Source organism: Ranitomeya variabilis, chromosome 1 (genome assembly GCF_051348905.1).
Source record: "Ranitomeya variabilis isolate aRanVar5 chromosome 1, aRanVar5.hap1, whole genome shotgun sequence".
Taxonomy (NCBI): Eukaryota; Metazoa; Chordata; class Amphibia; order Anura; family Dendrobatidae; genus Ranitomeya; species Ranitomeya variabilis.
This window is the reverse complement of record NC_135232.1, coordinates 447,804,267-447,830,733: the sequence shown is the minus strand read 5'-3', so window position 1 is coordinate 447,830,733 and position 26,467 is coordinate 447,804,267. Positions and strand designations below refer to the sequence as shown.

At 40.8% G+C, this 26,467-nt stretch overlaps 1 protein-coding gene across 4 annotated transcripts in view; it reads left to right on the top strand.

Annotated features, from left to right (window-relative positions):
• Positions 1–26,467, top strand: part of ADAMTSL1 (ADAMTS like 1) — a 481,733-nt gene that overhangs the window by 279,747 nt on the left and 175,519 nt on the right. For all 4 annotated transcript variants that reach the window (XM_077249770.1, XM_077249780.1, XM_077249791.1 and 1 more), the window contains 4 exons: positions 4,289–4,339; positions 17,317–17,521; positions 17,687–17,834; positions 25,933–26,017. In XM_077249770.1, the coding sequence (XP_077105885.1) occupies positions 4,289–4,339; positions 17,317–17,521; positions 17,687–17,834; positions 25,933–26,017 (489 nt within the window). The remainder of the gene's footprint in view (positions 1–4,288; positions 4,340–17,316; positions 17,522–17,686; positions 17,835–25,932; positions 26,018–26,467) is intronic.

The following is a 26,467-nucleotide window of genomic DNA, read 5'->3' as shown; positions in this document are numbered from 1 at the left end:
GTGTGTTGCAGCTTGTTGAGAGTTTTGTTAGCAATCTATAATATATTGAATTTATACTGTGAGAATTTTTTGAAAGCAAAGAGTGGAAAAAGTATAGGAATCACATACAGTCTCCTTAGTGAAGTTGTCTTGGTCAGATCTAGGTATAGGGTATTGAGAGGTACTTAGTATGGGAATTGACCCTTGTGCCACATAAGAAAAGACTGGTATTATAAAAGGCACATTTAGTAATCCAGTTGCTATATGGTCATGGCTTTTATGGTGGGTAAGTCAGAGATGGGCAGTATGCCCACCCACCATATCTCCACCTCCAGGGTGTGTCTGGAGGGAGTTAAATGTCCACTTAGTTTTTTTTTCTCTGTGTTGTGTGGAGGAAGGAAGCCTCCAGACTGCTATCTCCTGCAAGAGGTGCTATATGTGTGGTCCCAGAGGCACTGGGCAGGAATGTGTATTAACTTTTTATTGGAACTTGAGCCGGACAGGCTTTTTCTATTACCAGTTTGGGGTTTTGGTTTATGAAGTAATAAACCATCCACAGACTTTAACGAAGTGTGGTCCTGTGTCTACCTCGAGGAGCAGCTAAGTGAGCCAACCTTCCACAAGTGGTGTTTCGGATGCGGGCAGTGTTCCAGGAACACGGGTAGTAGTGGTGGATAAACTATTTGTCCTGGGTGAAGGCGGCTACAGGGTTGGAACAGTGGTCGGACAAGATGGAGGAGCTACGCAAACACCTGATCCTGAGCCAACAGCAGCAGCAGCACAAGGTACAGCAGGAGTCTAATAAACTCCTGATGCAGCAGATTCAGCAACAACAAGGGCAAATGCAATCCCTGGCGGGAGATTTCCACAGCGGAGAATCCACCACTCCCCCACGTCAAGGTGATTACTCCTGCATCCGGGAAGCGGTAAGACGAGCCATGGAAAAGATGACCACAGGGGATGATATAGAGGCGTTTTTGACTGTGTTTGAGCGGGGTAGTCAGAGATTTACTACACCTTGTGATAATCGGGCAGGCCTTCAGCCTGTTCTGTGACTTGTGGGGGAAAGCAGGAGTGCCCAGTGTCTCAGGCAGGAGCCAGCGCACCCCTGATGATTACCCGTCGGAGGTGGAGGAGTTCCCCTTGTGTGTCCTAGCTGGTGATGAGGAAGAACCGGTGACCAGTGAGGCCGAGGTTCCTGAGCTGGGGGTTTCTGGGGAAATTTTTGGGACTGCTCAAAAGTGGGATCTTACCCTAAAAGGTGCCTTTGAAAATGTGTTTGTGATTGATTGGGTTGCTCAAAAGCCAGGGGCTGACACCAGATTCTCACACTTTGCAGTCAATAGCGAATTGTTGTATCGAGTGACCACACTGAGGGGAGGTGAAATAGAGGAGCAGCTGTTGGTTCCAGGTCCATAACGGCGGAGGGTTCTAGACATGGCCCATTCACATGTTTTGGGGGTACATGTGGGGTGTGGAAAACGCAGGAGAGAATAATGCAGAGGTACTATTGGCTGGCATGTTACCCTGAGATCCTGAATTGTAGGTCGTGCCCCACCTGCCAGATAACCGATCCCTCTTCTCACTTCCGAAGTCCTCTGGTTCCATTACTGGTAATAGAGATCCCGTTCGAGCGAATTGCCATGGACCTAGTAGGTCCTTTAGTTAAGTCTCTGCGATGGTACCAATATATTCTAGTGGTCATGGACTATGCGACCCGGTTCTCTGAAGCAGTACCACTAAGGACCTCTTTGGCTAAAAGTACGAGAACTTGTCCATATTTTTGCTAGGACAGGCCTCCGAAGAAGATTTTGACAGACGAGGGAACCCCATTCATGAGCAAGGTATTTAAAAACTGTGTAGGGTCCTGCAGATTGCCCATCTGCGAACCTCTGTGCACCAGTCACAGACCGACGGCCTAGTAGAACTCATCAATAAAACCTTGAAAGCTATGGTCAAAAAGGTCATTGAGAAGGCCTTTCAAGACTGGGATTACCTGCTTCTGTTTTTGCTCTTCTCCATCAGCGAAGTTCCCCAGACCTCTACTGGCTTCTCTCCGTTCAAGCTCTTGTATGGTCAACATCCGCGAGGGCTCCTGTACATCGCCGAGGAAACGTGGGAAGCTGAGGTCACGCCACACTGGAGCATCATTGAGCATGTTGCCCAGCTGCAGGAGAGAATGACAAAAGTGATGCCTATAGTGAAGGAGCATCTTCCCCAGGCACAGGAGGCACAGGCAAGGGTGTATAACCAATCACCGAGGCTGATGCAGTTCCAGTCAGAGGACCGTGTGCTAGTACTTATCCCCACGGTGGAGAGCATGTTCCTAGCCAAGTGGCAAGGAAGCAGGAACCTGAAGCAGGCTCTTTGTAAACATCCTGTTCTGGTAGCACCAGACTTCAGCAAGGAGTTTGTGGATGCCTTAGAAGTTGGGTTGGGAGCCGTGCTGTCTCAGGAAATAAATGGGGAAGAGCATCCCATCCTGGATCTGAGCCAGAAGATCTCATCATGCGAGAAAAATTATGCCACTGTGGAGGAGTGTCTAGTCATAAAATGGGCCGTGAATACATTGAGGAATTATCTACTAGGCTGGAAGTTTAAATTTGTGTCCGATCATGCCCCTCTGAGATGGTTAAGGATAAGAATGCCCGGGTGATGAGGTGGTTCTTAGGACCAGGATTTCAGGTTCCACATAGAACATAGACCTGGGAAGTTACACAGGAATGCAGATGCCCTCTCCCGAATTCCCTGTTTTGTGTCCGAAGGTGCCGAAGCCCCCAGCTTTTGGCAGAGGGGGGATATGTGACAGGGTCACTGGTGCCGTACATGAAGGGAGATATATGTCACAAAAGTTGCTTTCCTGCGTGAATGGAAAGCCATAAGTGTTTTATCCAGCATGATATGTGCTGAGTGCAATCCAGTTGCTATATGGACATGGCTTTTATGGTGGGTAGGTCAGAGATGGGCGGGACGCCTACCTACCATATCTCCACCTCCAGGATGTGGCTGGAGGGAGTTAAATGTCCAGCTAGTTTTTTTTTTTTCTCTGTGTTGTGTGGAGGAACGAAGTCTCCTGACTGCTAGCTCCTGCAAGAGCTGCTATATGTGTAGTACCAGAGACACTGGGCAGGACTGTGTATGAACTTTTTATTTTCATTTGAGCCAGACAAGCTGTTTTTTCTGTTACCAATTTGGAGTTTTGGTTTATGAATTAATAAACCACCCAGAGACTTTAGCCAAACGTGGTCCTGTGTCTACCTCGAGGAAAAGCTAAGTGAGTCAACCTTCCACACTGGCTATTATGAATAGCCAACATCAGTCAATAAGAAGCAATGCAAAATATTTCCTTTGACATTGATTCTGATTTTTTACATACATTGTGTAAATGTTTAATATTCTATCTTAGCGGTTTATCGTATCCAGTTACTGAAGGGCTGATCATAGCAACTGCTTCTATGTGGTCTCAAGGTTGGCTGAAATCTGTCTGTGTTTAGCATCTGTGCATTATCAGACCTTATCGGACTGCACAATCTCTACCGATGTCAGTCACATTGGTTTCAAATCAGTTTTTCAAATGCCAGAACTCTCGAATGGTTTCCTGGCTTGGCAAAGACCTCTTCCTATCTACAATGATAATGAAGGAGGGTCTCCAGTGGTTTGTTGTCTTTTATTGTTTCAGATCAAACTAACTGCATGGCTCAAGTGTTTCTTGTACAGCCCAAGAGAGGAAAGTTATACAGAAAGTGGAGTCTGTATTGTAGGTTTTATCAGGGTCTGGTTTTATGTGATGACTAAATTAATGTTATCATGAACTTTCTGACTAAGTCTCAGAGGTTGTTTCAGTTCACCCAGAAATTGGCAGATTTAACAGGATGTTGCCAGCAGTTTTTACTCTTAATCTGTCACCACTTTTGTTTAAGCAATTCACTTGATTAGGTTTCTAATACAATAAGTCCTGTACTCTAGTCCTTTCTTTCACGAAAGATGTCCAACCTAAATTCTATTCATTGTGTTTGAGCTGAAGTTTGGTGTCATACAAAATGTGTGTGTTTTACTAATGGTATATTGTTTAGGACCTGTTTAAACTGACACCGTGGCTTCTGCTTATATATTGACATTGACAAACCCTATTAAATTTATTGGGGGCCATCATTGTTCGAGGTGAAAATAGACATAAAAATAATGGGTAATACAACATAAAGCCCTAGTGAGTGAGAAGAGTCCAGCATCTCCTGAAGAAAAGCATGATAAATGAATAATACTCTGTTCCTTTGCATTTGTATTTATTCAATTTTTTTATTACTTGCAGTGATGGCTACAAACAAATTATGCCTTATGATCTCTATCATCCTCTTCCCAGGTAAGACTGCTAAAATGTGTTACCCTTGTGGTCACAGTTATGATTTTATATTGAGTTGTTGAGATGGGTATTGAATTGATTCGGGTGAAAACCACATTTTTAACCACCCATAGTGGAAATTTTATACTAATACCAGTTTTGATCCACAATAACCCAGCGAAAAAATGCATCATTGTCCCTGTTGTTCATAGAAGGGTAAATTTATTTTCCTACACATCTAACATAGTAACATAGTTAGCAAGGCCGATAAAATACATTTGTCCATCCAGTTCAGTCTATATTCTATCGGAATAAATCCCCAGATCTACGTTCCTTCTAAAGAACCTAATAACTGTAAGATACAATATAGTTACGCTCCAGGAAGACATCCAGGCCTCTCTTGAACCCCTCGACTAAGTTTGCCATCACCACCTCCTCAGGCAAGCAATTCCAGATTCTCACTGCCCTAACAGTAAAGAATCCTCTTCTATGTTGGTTGAAAAACTTCTCTCCTCCAGACGCAGAGAATGCCCCCTTGTGACCATCACCTTCCTTGGTATAAACAGATTCTCGGAGAGATATTTGTATTGTCCCCTTATATACTTATACATGGTTATTAGATTGCCCCTCAGTCATCTTATTTCTAGACTAAATAATCCTAATTTTTCTAATCTGTCTGGGTATTGAAGTTCCCCCATCCCCTTTATTAATTTTGTTGCCCTCATTTGTACTCGCTCTAGTTCCATTATATGCTTCCTGAGCACTGGTGCCCAAAACTGTACACAGTGCTCCATGTGCATTCTAACCAGGGATTTGTACAGAGTAAGTATAATGTTCTCATCATGTGTATCCAGACCTCTTTTAATGCACCCCATGATCCTGTTTGCCTTGGCAGCCGCTGCCTGGCACTGGCTGCTACAGGTAAGTTTATCATTATCTAGGAGCCCCAAGTCCTTCCCCATGTCAGATTTACCCAGTGGTTTCCCGTTCAGTGTGTAATGGTGATATTGATTCCTTCTTCCCATGTATATAACCTTACATTTATCATTGTTAAACGGCATCTAGCACCTTTCAGCCCAAGTTTCCAGCTTATCCAGATCCATCTGTAGCATAATACTATATTCTCTTGTATTGACTGCTTTACATAGTTTTGTATCATCTGCAAATATCAATATTTTACTGTGTAAACCTTCTACCAGATCGTTAATAAATATGTTGAAGAGAAAAGGTCCCAACACTGACCCCTGCAGTACCCCACTGGTCACAGCGACCCAGTTAGAGAATATACCATTTATAATCACCCTCTGCTTTCTATCACTAAGCCAGTTATTTACCCATTTACACACATTTTCTCCCAGACCCAGCATTCTCATTTTGTGTACCAACCTCTTGTGTGGCTGTAAGGGGGTTGACTAAAGCCCTGAAATATGTTATGGATATTTAATGTTTATTTATGCTTTTAAATATTGTATTTTTTCTAATATGTATTAGGGAGAGTGTAGTACCCTAGTTGGCCCACTAGAAGGGGGTGGAGTGTAAATAGTTAAGTGGGAGGAGCTAACGACCATTAACCTGGGAAATATCTAGAATTTGAATCAGTTGGCAGGGCAGTTAGCTCTGTAACGTTTTAAGACAGGAGCCCAGCCATCAAGAGCCACAGGCCACGACAGCAACAGGCCAGGAAAACAGCAAGAGAGAGCTACAGTGAGATACAGCAGTGTGGTGCAGAAGCTGAAGGAAAGGCCAGGAGAGTACAGGGATGCAGGAGACTCAGAGAGGATGCTGCATTACCATTAAAGGCAGTAGGTCCCTGTAATGTACTGAAGGCCATAAGAAGTACCACAGGAAAAGCTATGGCAGTACAGAATGGCAGGTCACTCGCTGTGTGACAACTGACTTTGGGTACAGATGATCTGACATCTGGGGTGAAACAGACAGAAGAATGTCTGCAGAGGCAAACAGGGAGGACGCTGAGAGACTGTCTGGGACGGTCCAACCCGGACACGTGCTGCTTAGCCATGAGATAAGCACAGGGAAAGATGACGAAAAGTGTATTGTGCAACCTATAATAAAAGCTGTGGAGTGCAAGGATGTCCTGTGTAAAGAAACTAGTAAAGTCGTTCATTTAAAAGTTGCAATGGACTGTGCCTCAGTTTGTGTGAAATCGTCTGTAGAGAGTCCCCTGCAGAAGAGAGGAGACTCTGAAGGAGTTGGACCTGGAGACACAGGTACACTTACTAATGGACATTATGTTTATGTGAGGGGAGGCCAGGGTGTGATGGAGCAGAAGTCCTCAGTCACGACTACTGCCCTGACCCACCCTCACATGACACAGTATCAAACGCTTTGGAAAAATCAAGATATACTACGTCTAATGACTCACCTTGGTCCAGCCTATAGCTTACCTCTTCATAAAAACTGATTAGATTGGTTTGATAGTAGCGATTCCTCATAAACCCGTGCTGATGTGGAGTTAAACGGTTATTCGCATTGAGATAATCCAAAATAGCGTCCCCCAGAAACCCTTCAAATATTTTACCAACAATAGAGGTGAGACTTACTGGCCTATAATTTCCAGGTTCACTTTTAGAGCCCTTTTTGAATATTGGTACCACATTTGCTATGTGCCAGTCTTGTGGAGCAGACTCCATCGCTATAGAGTCCCTAAATATAAGAAATAATGGCTTGTCTATTACATTACTTAGTTCTCTTAGTACTCGTGGGTGTATGCCATCCGGACCCATAGATTTATCTACTTTAATCTTATTTAGCCGGTTTCGCACCTCTTTTGGGGTTAGATTAGTGACCCTTAATATAGCGTTTTCTTTGTCTCTAACTAAGCTGGAACATTTTTTTAATCCTTATTCTTTTCCTTTGATTCAAGAGTGTATTCATTTGGTTGCTAATGTTGCAGTGCTTTTTGAAAGGAACCCACACCTTTTTGCCAATAGCCTAGAATGGGAGAACTCTGCAATAGCGGCATTTATGGTATATGATGTACATCCTATATAATAATCGCCAGTTGGGACTTCCGGCCGCTGTCCCCGAATCCCATAAGGCACCACGGCAGTGTTACTTGCGCAGGCATGACCCGGGCGCCCTGAATAGAGAGGGCGAGCTACGGCTGGGGAAGGAGGGCTCAGCACTGTTGACACACAAAGGAGTGTAGCACGATGCTGTGTGTATATACATGTCGCAGGCGGCGGCCCCACCTCACAGCAGCAACTCTTCCACAGTAACATTTTCTCCTGTGGCCGCAAGGCCACGATCTGCGCCTGCACAAAAATACAAAAATGCAGAGGGATGATATTGAACAGATATGTTGGAAAGCGCAAACGGTGTGAGACATGTCCGCTGCTCCTGTCAGCACCACTAAGCATAAACAGATGTTCATTTCACGCAGTCCTGATGTGATAGCATCGGGCCTATTTCTAGTTCTTTATAATAGTTACTCTGCCTTTTATATATGAAAGAGTGTTGAAATGGCGTCTTCTATTCTTTTGCACAAATTAAGAATTTGTACTTTCCAAACCCTACCATCGTGTTCTGGGCTGTCAAGGACTCTCTGCCATTGATTGTTCTCAGCCGTACAGAAACACCATCTGACACCGATGGCATACTAGAGGTCTGAGGGACACTCTTTAGGATCGATGATTGCATTGCATGTAAGATGATGGTGCCATGGCTGGGTCAAAAGGCAGCATTGGCTCTGGACATGTGGGGACCAGCGGACAGTGTCTGCATCGTAGCTAGCTAGATGTAGACATGAGTAGCTCTCACTATATATGGTGGGCAATCCCGGGGCTAAAGTAGGGGACATGGAAGAGCAAAACAGGATGTTTCAGCTTGTACTTTCCTCCTTGTAGCCTATCCCAGATGGGGCTAAACCACACACCTACATGAGAGAGTGCCACCATTATTGGCACCATTAAAGGTTGAGGATGTCCACCACGGAAAAGAAAAGAAAAACATATTTTTGTGAGCGAAGAGTGAATCCGCTAGATAGTAGAGTGCCTGTGAATGAAGAGGTTTGTTACCAAAGATACAGCAGAGAGAATATTGTATGAATGTGAATGACTGTTATGAATGTGTGATTTAGCCCTCTGAGTGCACAAATATGCTATTACAGGCCATTGCATTACTGTCAGGAGGGGAGACAAGGAGTTGAGCGTAAGAGTGCTGTGTTGTAAAAGGAGTGACAGAGACTGTGCAAGAAGAGCTGCAGAGGAGAATTCCATCAGATTGTATGAAATATTGAAAGTGCAAGCCCACCAACAATCAACTGCCAATCATATGCCTCAGGTTAAGTTGTTCCCTTATGTCATAAACTTTGTAACTACCATGCTTGTTGCCTTTAAAAAAGACTATTGAACTATCAAACTTTATGCCTCCTCTTGAGTAGAGTTTTATTGAACTGTTGCCATTGTGTGCCTGCACGCTTAAAGGGGTTGTCGTTCAAAATCGATAAATCTGCAGTGTGACTGCAGACATATGAATCCACCCAGCGCTCGCACGGTACACTGCAAGGATTCACTGGTTTCGAAGGGTATGTATGAGTTTCAGGGCTGGGGGGTATGTATGAGTTATAGATACTCCTGGCCAGTGGTTGCAGTCTCGCTTCCGTACAGTTGTATGGTGCAAGACCGTGCCCTCTAATCTGCCACACCTACTGGACGGCCGTGTCACTAGATGGGGCGTGACCTTGCTCAATGTAGCGAGGCCACACCCGCTAGACGGCTTCAGTCCAGGAGTATGTATAACTCATTCATATCCTCCGGTCCCTACTCAGGATTCAGAAGTCTGCAGTCACACAGAATGAAGGCAGACTTATCGCTTTGGACCAGACAACCCCTGGCGGGGCCACCATCATCAAATATACTATCTTCTTTTACAAATATGTTAAATAAGGACATTTTGTATCAGCAAGCATCCTTATTAGAAATCCATGACCATCTACAGGTGCTTCTCACAAAATTAGAATATCATCAAAAAGTTAATTTATTTCAATTCTTCAGTACAAAAAGTGAAACTCATATATTATATAGAGTTATTACAAAAAGAGTGATCTATTTCAAATGTATATTTCTGTTAATATTGATGATTATGGCTTACAGCCACTGAAAACCCAAAAGTCATTATCTCAGTAAATTAGAATACTTTATAATACCAGCTTGAAAAATTATTTTAAAATCCGAAATGTTGGCCTACTAAAATGTATATTCAGTAAATGCACTCAATACTTAGTTGGGGCTCCTTTTGCATCAATTACTGCATCAATGCGACGTGGCAGAGGCGATCAGCCTGTGGCACTGCTGATGTGTTATGGAGGCTCAGGTTGGTTTGATAGCAGCCTTCAAAGGAATCTGTCACCTCATTTTTCGCATATAAGCTGCGGCCACCGCCATTAGGGGCTTATCTACAGCATTCTGTAATGCTGTAAATAAGCCCCCGATATAACCTGAAAGATAAGAAAAAAAAATTAGATTATACTCACCTAGGGGCGGTCCTTTGCAGTCCGGGTCCGATGGGCATCGCATGTCCGGGTCCAGCGCATCCCATCTTCATATGATGTCGTCATCCTCCTTGCTTCGTGTCACGACTCATGCACAGGGGTACTGATCTGCCCTGTTGAGGGCAGCGTAAAGTACTGCAGTGTGCAGGCGCTGGGCCTCTCTGAGCTTTCCCAGCACCTGCGTACTGTAGTACTTCGATCTCCCCTCAACAGGGCAGAGAATTACGCCTGCGCATGAGCCCCGACAGGAGCAAGGAGGATGAAGAATCGTATGAATTTGGGAGGGGCCGGACCCGGACCTGCGACACCCATTGAACCCAGACCGCAAAGGACCGCCCCTGGGTGAGTATAATCTGACTTGTTTTTCTTATCTTTCAGGTTACATCAGGAGCTTTTTTACGGCATTACAGAATGAGTAGATAAGCCCCTAATGGCGGTGGCCGCAGCATATATGTGAAAAATTAGGTGACAGATTCCCTTTCAGCTCTTCTGCATTGTTGGCACTGGTGTCTCTCATCTTTCTCTTCACCATACACCATAGATTCTCTATGGGGTTAAGGTCAGGCGAATTTGCTTGCCAATCAAGGACAGTGATACTGTTGTTTTTAAACCAGGAATTGGTGGATTTGACATTGTGGACGGGTGCCATGTCTTGCTGGAGAATGAAATGTCCATCTCTAAAAAGTTTGTCGGCATGAAGTGCTTTACAATTTCCTGGTAGATGGCTGCACTGACTTTAGTCTCGATAAAACGCAGTGGACCTACACCAGCCAATGACATGGCTCCCCAAACTGTCACTGATCATGGAAACTTCACACTAGACCTCAAGTAGCTTGGATTGTGTGCCTCTCCACTCTTCCTCCAGACTCTGGGACCTTGATTTCCAAATGAAATGCAAAATTTACTTTCATCTGAAAACAACACCTTGGACCACTGAGCAACAGTCTAGTTCTTTTTCTCCTTGGCCCAGGTAAGAAGCTTCTGGCATTGTCTATTGGTCATGAGTGGCTTGACACAAGGAATGTGACACTTGTAGCCCATGTCTTATATACGTCTGTGTGTGGTGGCTCTTGAAGCAATGACTCCACCAGCAGTCCACTCCTTGTGAATCTCCCCCAAATTTTTGAATGGCCTTTTCTTAACAATACTTTTAAGACTTTGGTTATCCCGGTTGCTTGTGCACCTTTTTCTACCACACTTTTTCCTTCCACTCAACTTTCCATTAATATGTTTGGATGCAACACTCTGTGAACAGCCAGCTTCTTTAGCAATGACTTTTTGTGGCTTACCCTCCTTGTGGAGTGTGTCAATGATTGTCTTCTGGACATCTGTCAAGTCATCAGTCTTCCCCATGATTGTGGAGCCTACTGAAACGGACTAAGGGACCTTTTTAATCGCTTAGGTTGTTAATTACCGTATTCTAATTTACTGATATAATGACTTTTGGGGTTTCATTGCCTGTAAGCCATAATCATCAATATAAACAGAAATAAAACACTTGAAATAGATGACGCTGTTTGTAATGATTCTCTCTAATATATGAGTTTCACTTTTTGTATTGAAGAACTGAAATAAATTAACTTTATGATGATATTCTAAGTTAGTGAGAAGCACTTGTATGGTGGGAAAAAGATCAAAATTGACAGAAAGAAATCAAAATTGACAGAAATAAATTCTAGATCTGGAAAGTAGACTTTCACAATATCTACATGTGTTATTTGTATCTATATATGCTCTACTTATTTATTCAGGTAAGGTATTTTGAAAATATATTCTGTATTTAATTTACTCTGTTATGTAGCACCATCATATTCCGCAGTGCTTCACAGACATTATTATCACTGTCCCCAATGGGGCTCACAATCTAAATTTCCTATCAATATGTCTTTGGAGTGTGGGAGGAAACCGGAGTGCCTGGAGGAAACCCACGCAAACACAGGGAGAACATACAAACTCTTTGCAGATGTTGTCCTTGGTGGGATTTGAACACAGAACCCCAGCTCTAACCACTGAGTCACCGTGCTGCCCCTATGTGCATGATGTACATGTGCTATCTACACTGGCAACACCATTTCTTTTAATATTATTCTTTCAGTATATATTACGTGGATATGATGGATTATACATTTGTAATATATTGTGATTGCACTAATTACATATATTTTTATATAATAAAGTATTCACACAAATACATGCAAATTGTCCCTGCAGCATGTTATTAACCTCTTCTGTGTCTAGTTCATTGCATTTGATCACCTTGTAAAAGAAAATTTATTTTATGTGAGCTTAACCCTTATTCTGCTGGTCATGTGTTAATTCATATGAGTTAGTGTTTCACAAAGGAGTTAAATAGAAGTCATTTCTTAGTAGAAGCCCGAGTGGTTTTGAAAGTAACATGATTCCTACTTTGCTTCTGCTTCTGAAATCATTTTTTTAATGACCTCAGCTTCCAGCCTGGCTACTCATGAGTGTGAAAATATTAGTTTTAAGTCTCATTTTACAGGTCTAAAGTCAGGGCTGCCTTAATGATCGAAAGTGAGTCCCCGACCATCTCCCTTGGAAACCGGATGCTTACTATTGTTTCTTGCATAATAACCTGTATAGAAAGTCCACAGTAGCAGTGATATTCTGAGTTCACGTGTCACTTTCCTTTTTCTGTTTTTCTTTTTTTTTTTTTCAGCTTTCTCTAGCACATTATATAATCTGAGCGTCCAGAGATCTGCTGCAATACTTTTTGCATAGGAGGATAAGTTACAACTAACTTTGATGTGCTGCCCTATACTACTAGAAGCCTCTTTCACAACCTAAACAAATGCAGTTCCGTGATATTAAAGTGTGTCGATGAAATAAGCAGATGGACATTTGTAACACTCTTTTTATTGCTTTTCCGTATTCTATAACTCTTGAACTTGTCATATGTACTATTTTCTCTATGGGAAGTCCTGGCAGGATGACTAATATGTGAATGTAAAAATTTTAGACATAATGTGCAAATCATAATAGGTGTCAAAAATCATTATTATTCTTAAAATTATTCCTAATATATATTTTTTTTTTATTGTTTTCAAATCCTTACATTTGTTAAACAGTGTGTTCAGTGAAGTTTAATGTTTAGGGGATACTGTGAAACATAGAAAGCACTGACTTATTTCTAGGATATAGCAATAAGAGCACCGATCATAGGCTGGAACCTAGCAACCACACCAGGACCTATTCTGATTGGTGCAATCAGACAATTATGTCAATGGCACCAGAGGGCAGAGACGCGATTTGAACTCTCAGTGACCACTCTGTACTTTCTCATTCCGGCTTCCAGACGTGAGGAGATCAGTCACTTAGAGTTCTGTCACGTTGTGCTGGGCCTTGTGGTGCCACAGACTTTACAAACCTGTGCCACTACTGCTGGTGTTCCTGCTGCTGCTGAAGAAAAAAGAAGACGTTCCTGATCCTTCCCTGATCTGTTAATGATGAACCCTGATTTTCCTAATCCGCCCCCAATCCCCCTCTCACACCTTTTTCCCCTGTTTTCTCCTCTCCCCCACCCCCCTTCTGCAACCGAGCGCTGATCTGTAGCACAAATCACTGATCCGCACACCTGGCATCTGTATAAAAGATTGCTTCAAACTGTATCACACATCCATGAACTACTAAATTAATTTCTGACTTACACTAATGTATGCCAACCTGACGTACACTACACAACTCACGTATCCCAACCTGACGTACACTACACAACTTACGTATGCCAACCTAAAGTATACTGCACAACTCATGTATGCCAATCTGATATACTCTACACTATTCATGTATGCCAACCTGATGAACTCTACACAAATTACAAATGCCACTACATTATAAAATTCAGCAATACCAGGAAACACTAGTTCAGTTCCAAAATGGTGTCACTTGTGGAGTTTTTCCACTGTTTAGTCACATCAGGAGCTCTCCAAACCCAACATGACACCCGCAGACCATTCCATCAAAGTCTGCATTGCAAAACGTCACTCCTTCCCTTCCGAGTCCTGCCAAACAGTAGTTTTCTTGTACATATGGGGTATCAGTGTGCTAAGGATAAATCGTGCAATAGATTTTGGAATCCATTTTTTCCTCTTACCCTTGCAAAAAAAAAAAATTGGAGGCTAAAAGATAATGTTTGTGGAAAAAATTTAATATTTAATTTTCATGGCTCAAAGTTATAATTTTGTGTGAAGCACCTGGGGTTCAAGATGCTCACCACAAATCTAGATAAATTCCTTGGAACGTCTAGTTTCCAAAATGGGTGCACTTGTGCGGATTTCAACTTTTTAGAAATATCAGTGACTCTCCAAACATGACAAGACTCCCACATACTATTCCATCAAAGTCTGCATTCCAAAATGTCACTTCCCTTCAAGCCCTACCGTGCACCCAAACAGTAGTTTTCCGCCACATATGGGTTATCATACCTGTTCCCCTTGCGAAAATAAAAAATTTGGGGCTAACAGATCATTTTTGTGGAAAAAATTTTTTTTTTTTTTATTTTCATGGCTCTATGTTATAAACTTCACCCCTTCAAGCCCTAGCCTGCTTTCATCTTCATGACCAGGCCAATATTTTCAATCCTGACCAGTGTCACTTTATTAAGTAATAGCTCTGGAATACTTCAACGTATTCCAGTGATTCTGAGTTTTGTTTTTTTCATGACGTATTGCACTTCATTTTAGTAGTAAATTTAGGACAGTATTTTTTGCGTTTATTTGTGAAAATATTGAAAATTTGGCAATTTTTAATCTTTTAATTCTTATGCCCTTAAATTAGAGAGTTATATCACACAAAATAGTTAATAACATTTACCATATGTCTACTTTCTAATTTTTCCAACAAAATTTACAAAACCATTTTTTTGGGGACCACATCACATTCTAAAAACTTTACCCCTCAAAGTGCTTGAAACCATATTCAATTAGTATATTAACTGTTCAGGTACTTTATAGGAATTAAAGCAATGTGGAAGAAAAATGTTTCCTTTTTCCAACAAAAGCGTTACTTTAGCCCCAAATTTAGCATTTTCACAAGATTATTAGGAGAAAATGCACAATGCTGAGTATGCCGACACGATACCTCACATGTAGTGGAAAACTACTGTTTGGGGCACAGCAAAGTTCTGAAGGGACACAAAAATGGTTTGAAACTATAGCGGACACCATGTCGTGTTTGGAAAGTCTCTGATGTGCCTAAACAGTGGAAATCCCCACAGGTTACTCCATTTCGGAAACTAGACCCCTCAAGGAATTTATTTAGATATGTGTAAGCACCTTGAACTCCCTGGTGCTTCACAGGATTTTATAAGTATGAGCCGTGAAAATAAAAAAGTCAAATTTTTGCCCAAAAATGTTCTTTTACCCCATATTCTTTATTTCCACAAGTGCAGTTGCAAAAAATGGAGCTTAAATGTGATTTGTCACCCAAAAATGTTGCTTTAGCCCCACATTTTTTCAATTTAACAAGGGTAGGAAGAGAAAATGGACCCCAAAATTTGTGCAAAAAGGTGGACTTTCCCCTAAGTGATCCCATTTTTGGAAACTACACCCATCGAGGAATTATCTAGAAGCATAGTTATAGTAGTTATGGTTTTGGTTTTACTGGTTCATGAATTTATAATGTGGTGGTATGTGTAAGTCGTGCGGAATACATCAGATTATAAAAATGTGTTGTGTTAACAGGGTAATACCAAATTTTATCAATTTATGGATGTGTGATGCGCTTTGAAGCAATCCTTATGGCCGGGTTTCTCAGATTTCATTATGGTAAATTGTGTGATTTTGTGTTCCCCTCCTGGAGCATACTCTTTTTTTTTTTTTTTTTATCTCTTCCTAGCAGTTTGGGGAACCTCCCTGGGAAAATGTTGTCGTGGTATAATATGGGCACCATCAGATTCAGATGTACTGGGACCTTGACTTTCTTGACTGCCAAACATTAGTGCCTTGATAACTACATCCTGAAATTGAAGGAAGCTCCCTGTATTGTCTGCACATTGAAAAAGCACAGATGTATTGTACAGTGCCATCTTTACAATGTGCACAGCCATCTTTTTGTACCATACTTTTGTTTTTCACATGGCACTTTATGGTTTGAGAACCTAATCTGAGAGATCTACCCCCCCCCCATGAATTTATTATAATTCGTTATATAATCTGGCTTTGGGACGTCTGTTGTGGTACCTCAGACAGTGACAAGGTAGCTGTGGTCACATTGTATGGTGTTCAAGATAAGGACATCTCTCTTGTCCTTATACTTGACCACAAGCCTGTTGTTTCTGTATTGGGCTCTACTGTCACCCTTTCTCAGCAGTTGCAGAATTAGCTGCTTAGGCTACGTTCACATTTGCGTTGTGCGCCGCAGCGTCGGCGCCGCAGCGCACAACGCAAACAAAAACGCTGCAAAACGCACGCTAAAACGCTGCGTTTTGCGCCGCATGCGTCCTTTTTGGCCGAAAGTTGGACGCAAAAAAAATGCAACTTGAAGCGTTTCTTGCGTCCAACGCTTGCGGCCATGCGGCGCAAAATGCAGCACAACGCATGTCCATGCGCCCCCATGTTAAATATAGGGGCACATGACGCATGCGGCGACGCTGCGGCGCCCGACGCTGCGGCGCTGACCGCAAATGTGAACGTAGCCTAAGGGAGACCTCTCTGATTTCTTCACATGGTGTTGCATGCAACTGTACCTCAGAGAGGGTCTTAAAGACTGGGATTTAAAAGTGATCTATCTAGACATGATAACGTTTATCCAGCATTGGGTGTATCAATTTCCTCACAATTTTCCCACTCACCCCCCAGACAGTAGGGCATTCAGAGGGGTCAATCCAGGTGTCCCTCCCTTGGTAGACCCTAAATCTGTGGGTGAACCATGAGCTACTCTCGCACAGCTTGTAAAGCTTAAAGTTTTACTCTGGGGAGGTAAAAAAAATGTTCATTCTCTGCCCTTATGGACTATAAAGATGAGATGCCCAGTGCACTTACTTATCTTTATAACACATGTAATTCCGTATTGTGAGGAAAGAGGGAGACACAAGCACAAAATAGTGTCTTATCCCACAAATAGAGTAAGCGGTTTGACAAAAAACTGCTCACCTGGTGTTAGGTATTCAAAGTATGTGTAGATAAGGGCTGCCACAGATCCACAAGTCGGTCACCGACTACATGAAACAGAACTCTGCAAAGGAATACGTGAATTTCGTCCGTGCTGCCCAAATGATGAGATTCCAGAAAGTTATTAAAGTTTGACAGTGGTTTAGTCTATGCGTTTCAAGGTTTTTTGCAACCTCTTCTTTACAGGGAATACCACCCTGGTAATTGTTTGTTGAGTAATAGGCAACTGTTTCTATTGGCTAATTATCGAGCATGAAATCTTTTTGTCGACAGTTGCCAACTGTAAGTGCACGTCAAGAGATTAAACTTCTAGCCTAAGTACTAGCATAGATATATATTTTATGTTTCTTGCTTAGGTGGGAAAGCACACCCTGGACTGCTTGCTCCTCATCTTGTGGTGGAGGGATTCAAAGCCGAACAATCTCCTGTGTGGAAGAAGACATGCAGGGACAAATTAGTTCTGTGGAAGAATGGAAATGTATGTACACACCAAAGATGCCTATAGTCCAACCATGCAATATTTTTGATTGTCCAAAATGGTTCGCTCAAGAATGGTCTCCGGTGAGTGTCACATACTACACATTTTTCATCACTTAGCAAATTGATAATAGTTAGAGATAACATAAGTAGTGATTATAATTCTGTATGTGAATGAAATACTGAAGTAAGGATGACAAGTTACAAGACTGAATAAATGGGAACATTTGCTTATAAATTGTCTTCTAGTGCACTGTTACCTGTGGTCATGGACTGAGGTACCGAGTAGTTCTTTGCATTGATCACAGAGGCATACATACAGGGGGCTGCAGTCCTAAAACAAAACCTCACATCAAGGAGGAATGTACTGTACCTATACCTTGCTTTAAGATCAAAGGTAAGTTATGCCATGCACTATGTATATAGCACTTTAACTAGAAAAGATTAATAGAGACTTTTTTTTATTTAACATGGAAACCAAGTTTTTATTTTTAACAAACCAGTCTTTAATCAGTAGAAGACATACCTATGTCTTTCAACACTAATTCAACCCTAAGCTTTTAGATCTCACTGTAGTTCCACCCTAAATGTTCAAGATTTTTGGAAAACTATGCTGTATGACTCTGAATTAAAGTAGATCATGATCAAAGTAGCAGGGACTACCTATGATTAACAAGGACACTCAGGACCCTGTACTTTTTCAAATTGTGGTTAGTGATTGGATTGAGATTGTTTGTAAATACAGGTCTTTTTTCATTTATTGTTTTTAAAATGATTTGGAAACTTGGATATTTGTCTATAGCTAGATTTGAAGGGATCCTCTAACCTACAGAAAATTGAAATATAAAGGGTTTTGACAACCGATACCCTGCCGATTGAGGCCTACTAGTTAGAAAGTTACCACTGATTTAATTTAAGTCCCTAAACAGGCTTAACTAATTAGAATGTGGTTAAGCATGGCATGCAGGTATGTCTCTCACTTTCTGCTGTTTAACATGGCGCTAGACAAGGTTCAAACACAAAATTTATGTAGCTTCAATTACAATCTATATGTTTGTGTTTATGCATTAGGGAATTTTCCAGATTTGCTGATCTGTTTATATCTTACTTGAGTTATAGTATATACAGGTAGTAGTAAATCTCATTTGGAAGCTTTTCCAATAGTAATGCATTAGTGCGGAAGGCACACAATGTTTATATTATAGTACTTATGTGGCATGTATTGGTACTATAGTTACACTGAGAGTTAAAAATTAGAAAATCAACAACGTTTCTTTTAGAAAACCCAAGGATCAAGATCAGACATTGATAGCTAAGGGCCCCTCTGCATGACTTGTGTTTGGATCACCACATGTAAACTCTCACATACAGAGGTGTAGCTAGGGTTTTAGTTCGGGGGGTGGCAAAACTTCTGAGTGGTCCGCTTACCAGGTAACCCTGATTATTACTATAATGGTGCACCCTAATAGTGGATGCAGAAGAATCTCAGCAGATGACTGCGTGGTTACTAAAAAAAATTCTAAACAAAGACCAACACTGATATTACCATCATATAGTGACCATACAGTGGTAGATACCAGTCCTGCAGAAGATACATGAGATTACAGTACAGTTAAAAATAGTAACTTACAGCTGTATAATGCACCCCATAGTCCTCTGTATAGTATAATGCACTCCTTATAGGCCTCTATATAGTATAATGTACTCCCCATGGGCCTTCATATAGTATAATGCAAACCCCATAGGCCTCTATATAGTAAAATGCACTCCCCATAGACCTCTATATAGCAGTGCACTCCCCATAGGCCTTCATAGAGTATAATGCACTACCCAAAGGACTCTATACAGTATAATACACTCCACAAAGGTCTCTATATAGTATAATGCACTCCCCATAGGCCTCTATATAGTATAATGCACTCCCCAGAGACCTCTATTTAGTGTAGGGCACTCTCCTTTATCCTCCATACAGTGTAATGCACTCCCTATAAAAAAATATAATACTTACCTCTCCTCCTCATTCCCCCACTGCTCCGAGCACCTCCTTATCTCAGCACAGTGGGTGCCATGTACTGATGTCATCATGCCCGCTGTCGGTGTCTGCATCCTTGTCAAGAGACACAGGAGGAATGATGGGAGAAGGAGCGTGTAGCTCCCTGTCTCATTATTGCTTTCAATTGGATTGGCATTAAGCTGATACAGTTGAACTTGCAATGACAGATGTGGGGCCCAGCGCTGGCACCGGGCCCCCCTTCCTGCTCAATGTCCCCACAGCGGCTGGTTGGCAGTGCAGGGAGATCGATTTATCACTAAAAACTCTTAGGACCTCAGCTCATTGTTTTATTATTATTATTATTATTATTATTATTATTATTATTATACTACAGGTATAAAGGACATAAGAATGAAAGTTTGATTCACCCAAGAAGGTTGTAAATTGGGTGCAATATGTGCAACACACTTACTTACAGTGTTCCGCATAAATAAGAACACCACTTTTGAAAAGTATGATTTTAATCAATATTTCACTGAACACAAAAACAATCTCCCAAATTTTGCAAGACTGAGTTTCATAAAAACTTTTTTTAACCCATAACATGAAAGTAGTGTTAGTAGTATAACTTTTATTACAAAATCTTCCATTTTAGTCAAATTAGGTGATACAAAAATGAATGCACCCTACATCAAAAACAATTATATCTAGTATATTTTATGACCTACATGATTTTTAAGGAAGCACCATTTTCTGGACATGGAATGAACTAGTTGTTGACATATTGTAACATCTACCTTTTTCCATTCTTCAAAAATGACCTCTTCTAGTGCCTGGATGCTGGATGGCGACTGATGCTTAACTTATGTCTTCAGAATTACCCATAGATGTTTGATTGGGTTAAAATCAGAAGACATACTTGGCCACTGAATCACTTTCACTCTGTTCTTCAAAAATGCAACAGTGGCCTTAAATGTTTGTTTTTGATAATTGTCTTTTTGGAAAAGTGTACAAGGGCACAGTAGAATCTTCTCTTCCAATGTAGATCAGTACATCTGTAAATTCATGATGCCGACAATGAAATGTAGCTCCTTGACACCAGGAGCGCTCATGCAGCCCCACATAAGGACATGTCCATGATCATGTTTCACTGTAGGCACCATGCATTTTTATTTGTATCTCCTCACCTTTGCAATGCCATACAATTTTCAACAAATCAGTTCCAAAAACCTTTATCGTCACTGCAAAGTATGGAGTCTTCATATTTTTCATCAGGGGCCCTGACAATTTGTAGGCAGGCTTTTTGAGCATGGACTATAGAAAAGGCTTCCTTCGGGCATGACACTCATGCATTCCATTCCTCTAGCTTTTTTAATAGGATTTCACTGACATTTTCTTAGTTACATTAGTTGCATTTTTAGTTGCTGCAACAAAGGGATCACATTTTTGATAGTTATCGGTAATGAGAAGGATATAAAAAAATTCCAAGGCATTAGATGCACAGTGGAACACTGTAAAGAGGGTCATTAAAAAGTGGCTCAAATTTGGCAGAAGTCTTTTCTTACAGAAAGAAAACATTCAAGCCTGGGTATGTTCTACCAAAACCTGCATCATGTCTGCCAAAAGCAAAATTAAGGTCTGATGAGACCAAGGTTGTACTTTTTGGCCATAATTCTAAAAGGTATGTTTGGCACCAAGCCAAAAACACATCACCAAAAGAACATACCGAGAATGAAGCATGGTAGAAGCAGGAAAATGCTTTGGGACTGGAATTTGAGGTTTAGTTAAGGTAGAAGGAATTATGAATAGTTCCAGATATCAATGAATTTTGGATCAAAACATTTGGACCTATACTAAAAACCTGAAGAGGAATTTTACACCTCCAAATCAACAAAGGAATAGCTTTGCCAGAAGAAGATCAAAGTTTTGGAATAGCGCATCCAGATCCGAGACCTGAAATCAATTGAAAATCTGTGGGTTGACCTGAAGAGGGCAGTATATAGGAGATGCACTCGCAATCTGCTGTTGTTCACAGATTGTGAACCTCTGATAATCTTTTTTTCTGAGTGGCTCCATTTCTCTAAGATGCTTTTTAATACACTGTCAAGTGATTTGGGTAATAATTGACCCTCCAGTTGTTTTTCATTAGTATCACTTACTTTTCTAGACTTTTGTTAACCGTGTTCCCATTTTTTGAGATGTGTTGCTGCCATCAATTTCTAAATTATGTTTATCTTTTTAAATAAAATTGAAAAATGTCTAAGGGTACTGTCTCACAGTGGCACTTTGGTCGCTACGACGGCACGATCCGTGACGTTCCAGCGGTATCCATACGATCTCGCTGTGTATGACACGCTACTGCGATCAGGGACCCCGCTGAGAATCGTACGTCGTAGCAGATCGTTTGAAACTTTATTTCATCGCTGGATCACCCGCTGTCATCGCTGGATCGGTGTGTGTGACACCGATCCAGCGATGTGTTCGCTTGTAACCAGGGTAAACATCGGGTTACTACGCGCAGGGCCGCGCTTAGTAACCCGATGTTTACCCTGGTTACCATTGTAAATGTAAAAAAAAACAGTACATACTCACCTTCTGATGTCTGTCACGTCCCTCGCCGTCAGCTTCCCGCACTGACTGTGAGCGCCGGCCGTGAAGTAAAAGCAGAGCACAGCGGTGACGTCACCGATGTGCTGTGCTTTACGGCCGGCACTGACACAGTCAGTGCAGGAAGCTGACGGCGAGGGACGTGACAGTCACCGGAATGTGAGTATGTAGTGTTTTTGATTTTTTTACATTTACAATGGTAACCAGGGTAAACATCGGGTTACTAAGCGCGGCCCTGCACTTAGTAACCCGATGTTTACCCTGATTACCCGGGGACTTCGGCATCGTTGGTCGCTGGAGAGCTGTCTGTGTGACAGCTCCCAGCGACCACACAACGACTTACCAACGATCACGGCCAGGTCGTATCGCTGGTCGTGATCGTTGGTAAATCGTTTAGTGTAACGGTACCCTAACTTTCAAATTCTGATACATGTTTGTGGATAAAGTATGGTGATAAGAGATTTTTCAATCATTCCATTCTTATTTTATTTACATTTTTAAGTGTTCCATTTTTTTTCAAAGTAGGGTTGTACTAAATATAGAAAACTTAGTAAATTAAATCCATATTTCATTATCATACTCATTACCTCAACTGTCCATAAGCTTAAGTCATCTTTAAAATGGTTTAAAAAGTTTACACTTCGTGAAGAAAAAGGACTTTCTAGCAATTCTGTTTAAAATTTGTAAAACCCTGAGAATAATGAGCCTGGGGTCAAGCCGGGTGGCTTGCCACATATAAACATCTACCAACTTTCTGCTTTGTGTCTTTACCTTCTGTTACAGATGTGAATTGACAACGCTTTAGCATACCTTGCAATTTAGCAGTTCCCACACAGGGCCAATGTGCTTTCAGTATATAGCTTCTCATACCATGACATAGAGGACAATTAAACCTGTATCCATATGTGAGGAAATTATAGATACAACAGTTTGCCATAACATTGGATCAAGATCAGTCACCCTTGTCAGCAAATGAATTCCTTGCACGGATTTCACTACCTTGAGAGCAAAAATCTGAGAATTATCGTTGGCTAATTGAGGGAAAAATGAAATGAACTGGAGAATAAGACAGTGTGTTTGACATTTTATGTCCTGTTTTTCATCAGTAATAACTAAACAAAATATGTTCTTCATTCTTGAAGTGTAACTCCATCGATGAGCTGATAAGATGTGTTTTGTCCTTTTTATTGTACTTTCTTTCTTTCCTGCTTAAAGTTTTCAAGTACAGATTTCATCTTAAAGCTTACATATTCTACCTTTTTATGACGTTTTACGCAACAACTTGATTATCTTCGCAGACACCATCTTGGGTCTCATATTACTTTTGTAAAGCTTCTTCAGAACTTGTGGGCCCAGTTTATTTTATTGGTTTTCTCGACATAGCTATTTCTTGCTTCCAAACTGTTTGTTATCTCTTTAACATGTGTTTTCAGGGATAGGCGAGTCACTGTATTAAATTATGTTTTATTTAAAAAAGAGGAAACTATATTATCTTTTCAACTGCTCGGTCAGCTGTAACACAACCACTCTTTATCATACACGTCTTTCTGCTGTACTGCAAGTTAAAATCTTTCAATTTTTATGTTTCCATTACTGAAACTAACAGCATGTATCATTATAAGAATAATGCATCTTATTATAGTCTTTTGCTGATCTGTTTATTATAACTGGTTCTTCTATATAGGACCTTTTATATAGCTATCACCTACGAATATTGCAAGTCAGCAGAAAGTATTCTGCAATTTCCAACTGCCTTATTAACCAATGTAATGTCAAAATTGTGTCTATTATAAGTTGTGCTCACTGGGGGAAGGGACTCTAAGGAAACAGACTGAGAAACTATAGCAATTTCTAGGTCATTTGAGTTCAATGGGTGGAATTTGGTGGCTTTCCAGTTGTGATGCATAATAGGAAGCACTGCTAAGGAGGCCAAATTTTACCATGACTTATTTAATAAAATCCACCCTAAAGCAAAGCAATTAGAAAGTGGTTACTTGTGAAAATATAAAACACTATGAAATTGATATTGTTTCTTTTAAATGAAAGATTAGCTGCTTTATTACCCTGGGGTAAGTTTAGTATTCTACGTTTTTCATTACCAGGCCACAGAACGGTCCATGAGGGAGCAACGGTTATGCAGCATTATATGTACTGTATATTGACTTAAGGTGCATGTATATTGAAGAATATGAGAGTGAAAGTTTGATTCACCCATCAAATACTAATGTTAATGGTGACTGTTTCTCATATATGCAATTGTTTAGTAAAATCATGTTAGGTGTATGTAAAAAGATATTTATAATTACTAAACACATAAAAAAATGATAAATTAAATCCATATTTCATCAGTATTCTCATTACCTCAACTGCCCATAACTTTAAGCTATCTTTAAAAAGGCTTAAAATGTTTCTAAAACAAGAAAAAACAAACTTTTTTAGCAATTTTGTTTAAAACATGTAAATTCCGGAAAATAATGAGCCTGCAGTCAAACTTGGAGGCATGCCACTTATGACCATCTCCCATTTCTCTGCTTTGGGTCTTTACCTTCTATTACAGATCTGAATTAGCTAGGATCGCTCATTTCTCAAAACAGGCTGCTGGTCACCCGATGAACAAGCAACACTTTTGCTCAACAGGTGAAATGATCTTTGGTGCTGCATAAAAGATCATCGTTCTCAGCAGTACTTCTGTAAACTGGACTTGGCAGCCTATGTGATTGCAGATTGCTCAATGTGCACCGAAAGTGCGTTCTTTCTGTGTAAACAAGCTATTAAACAGCCGCCAATCGGCAAATATTTACTGATTTGGGGCCGTTTATTGTCTCAATCACAATTAAAGAGGTTGTCCACCATTGGGACATTTTATTTTCTTATCATTCAAATATCATTTTTGCAAATGAGTTACATTAATAGTTTTGCCTCCTCCGCTATCCGCTGTATTACACTGGCTGTTGCTGGAGAGCTGCGAGGAAAGCAGCACTAAGAGCAGGATGAGGACCTGGCATACCTATATAATAGTGTCACAAAATCATTACCATAATAAATCTGTTAAATAAAGATAATTTGGCCAACCCCATTGACTCACTCTGCTGCCAGCAATTATCCATGTAATACAGCGGCTATAGGAGGCAAACAGTGTAATAAAATACAATTGCAAAAATGATTTTTAGCATCAATTGCATGTATTTACATGAAAAAATTATGAAGTAAGATCCCAGGCGTGGAGTAAGGTAAACATAAGAGAGGGAAGAGATAGGGAAAGAGTAAAAAAAAATGGAAAAAAGGGTAAAGAGGGAAAGAGAGTCATGTAAATGAACCATAACATCCTCTGGGTCAGAGGAAGGGTCCCCTTCACCTAACATGAATACAGTCTTTTGAGAAACTAATTGGGGAGCAAAATGAAATTTTATTTCTAATGGAAAAAGCAAGGTCTTTTATAGTGTCATTCATTTTAAAGGGATTGGAGAAGCTGCTTTTCATAAACTTTGTCACAACTGCAGTCACATACAGAATAGTCACTTCTGGTCTCCAAATTACAGTGGATGCTTGAGGTGGGTTGGAGGAAGCTTCCTTCTGTGAAGACTTTTCATTAAGGATGAGCGGACCCATCGAAGTTCGAGTTCTTGTACCTGACACATACTTTAGTCCAAAGTTCGGTTCGGGTACCAGAACTTAACTTGAACTTGAAAAAAATCTCTCACTCACTCTATCTGCAATGGAGTTACCCCAGAACTCAGGACATTGAAACGGACTTCCGGAATAAGTCTGTGTTTGGTATTTAGCACCGGACACTAACTGTCCGGTACAAACCGGAGACAGCAGGCAGAATAATATCTTGTTGTTACTTTAGAGTTTAGCTTTTCGTGAAAACATGACGTATTTTTTTATCATACAGAAAAACTACCCGTGGAAGCCAAGTTGCCATGGTACAAGCAAGCACAGGAGTTGGAGGAGGCCACAGCAGTATCTGAAGAACCTTCGTAAGTTTTAGCTACCTGCAATTGATATTTTAATATTTTGCTTTGATTTATTTGTTTTTATCCATGACTATTTGTTACTGAATGAATCTATACATCAGTCATTAGACATTACATCCTGCATATATCTATATATGTTAGTCATCTTATTATGCATTTGTTTGTGTTTATAGATATTTATCTCACTTCTGCTTGTCCCTATGTAGAGAGATCATATAACTGTTTCAAAGGGGTTTATGATCCATGTAGACCTGGACATTTGTTTATCTGATCACTACATTTATTGTGTCCTGCTGTCTCAACTGAGTTAGATTGATTGGTAATGAGAAAAAAAAAAAGTGAGATCTAAGAGCTGGCCTTCTACAAATGTAGACACACTTTGGGGATGCATTCATGCAGGGGTGCATTCGTGCACTATTATTCGTGTACTTTTATTCAAAGTATTTTTTTCTA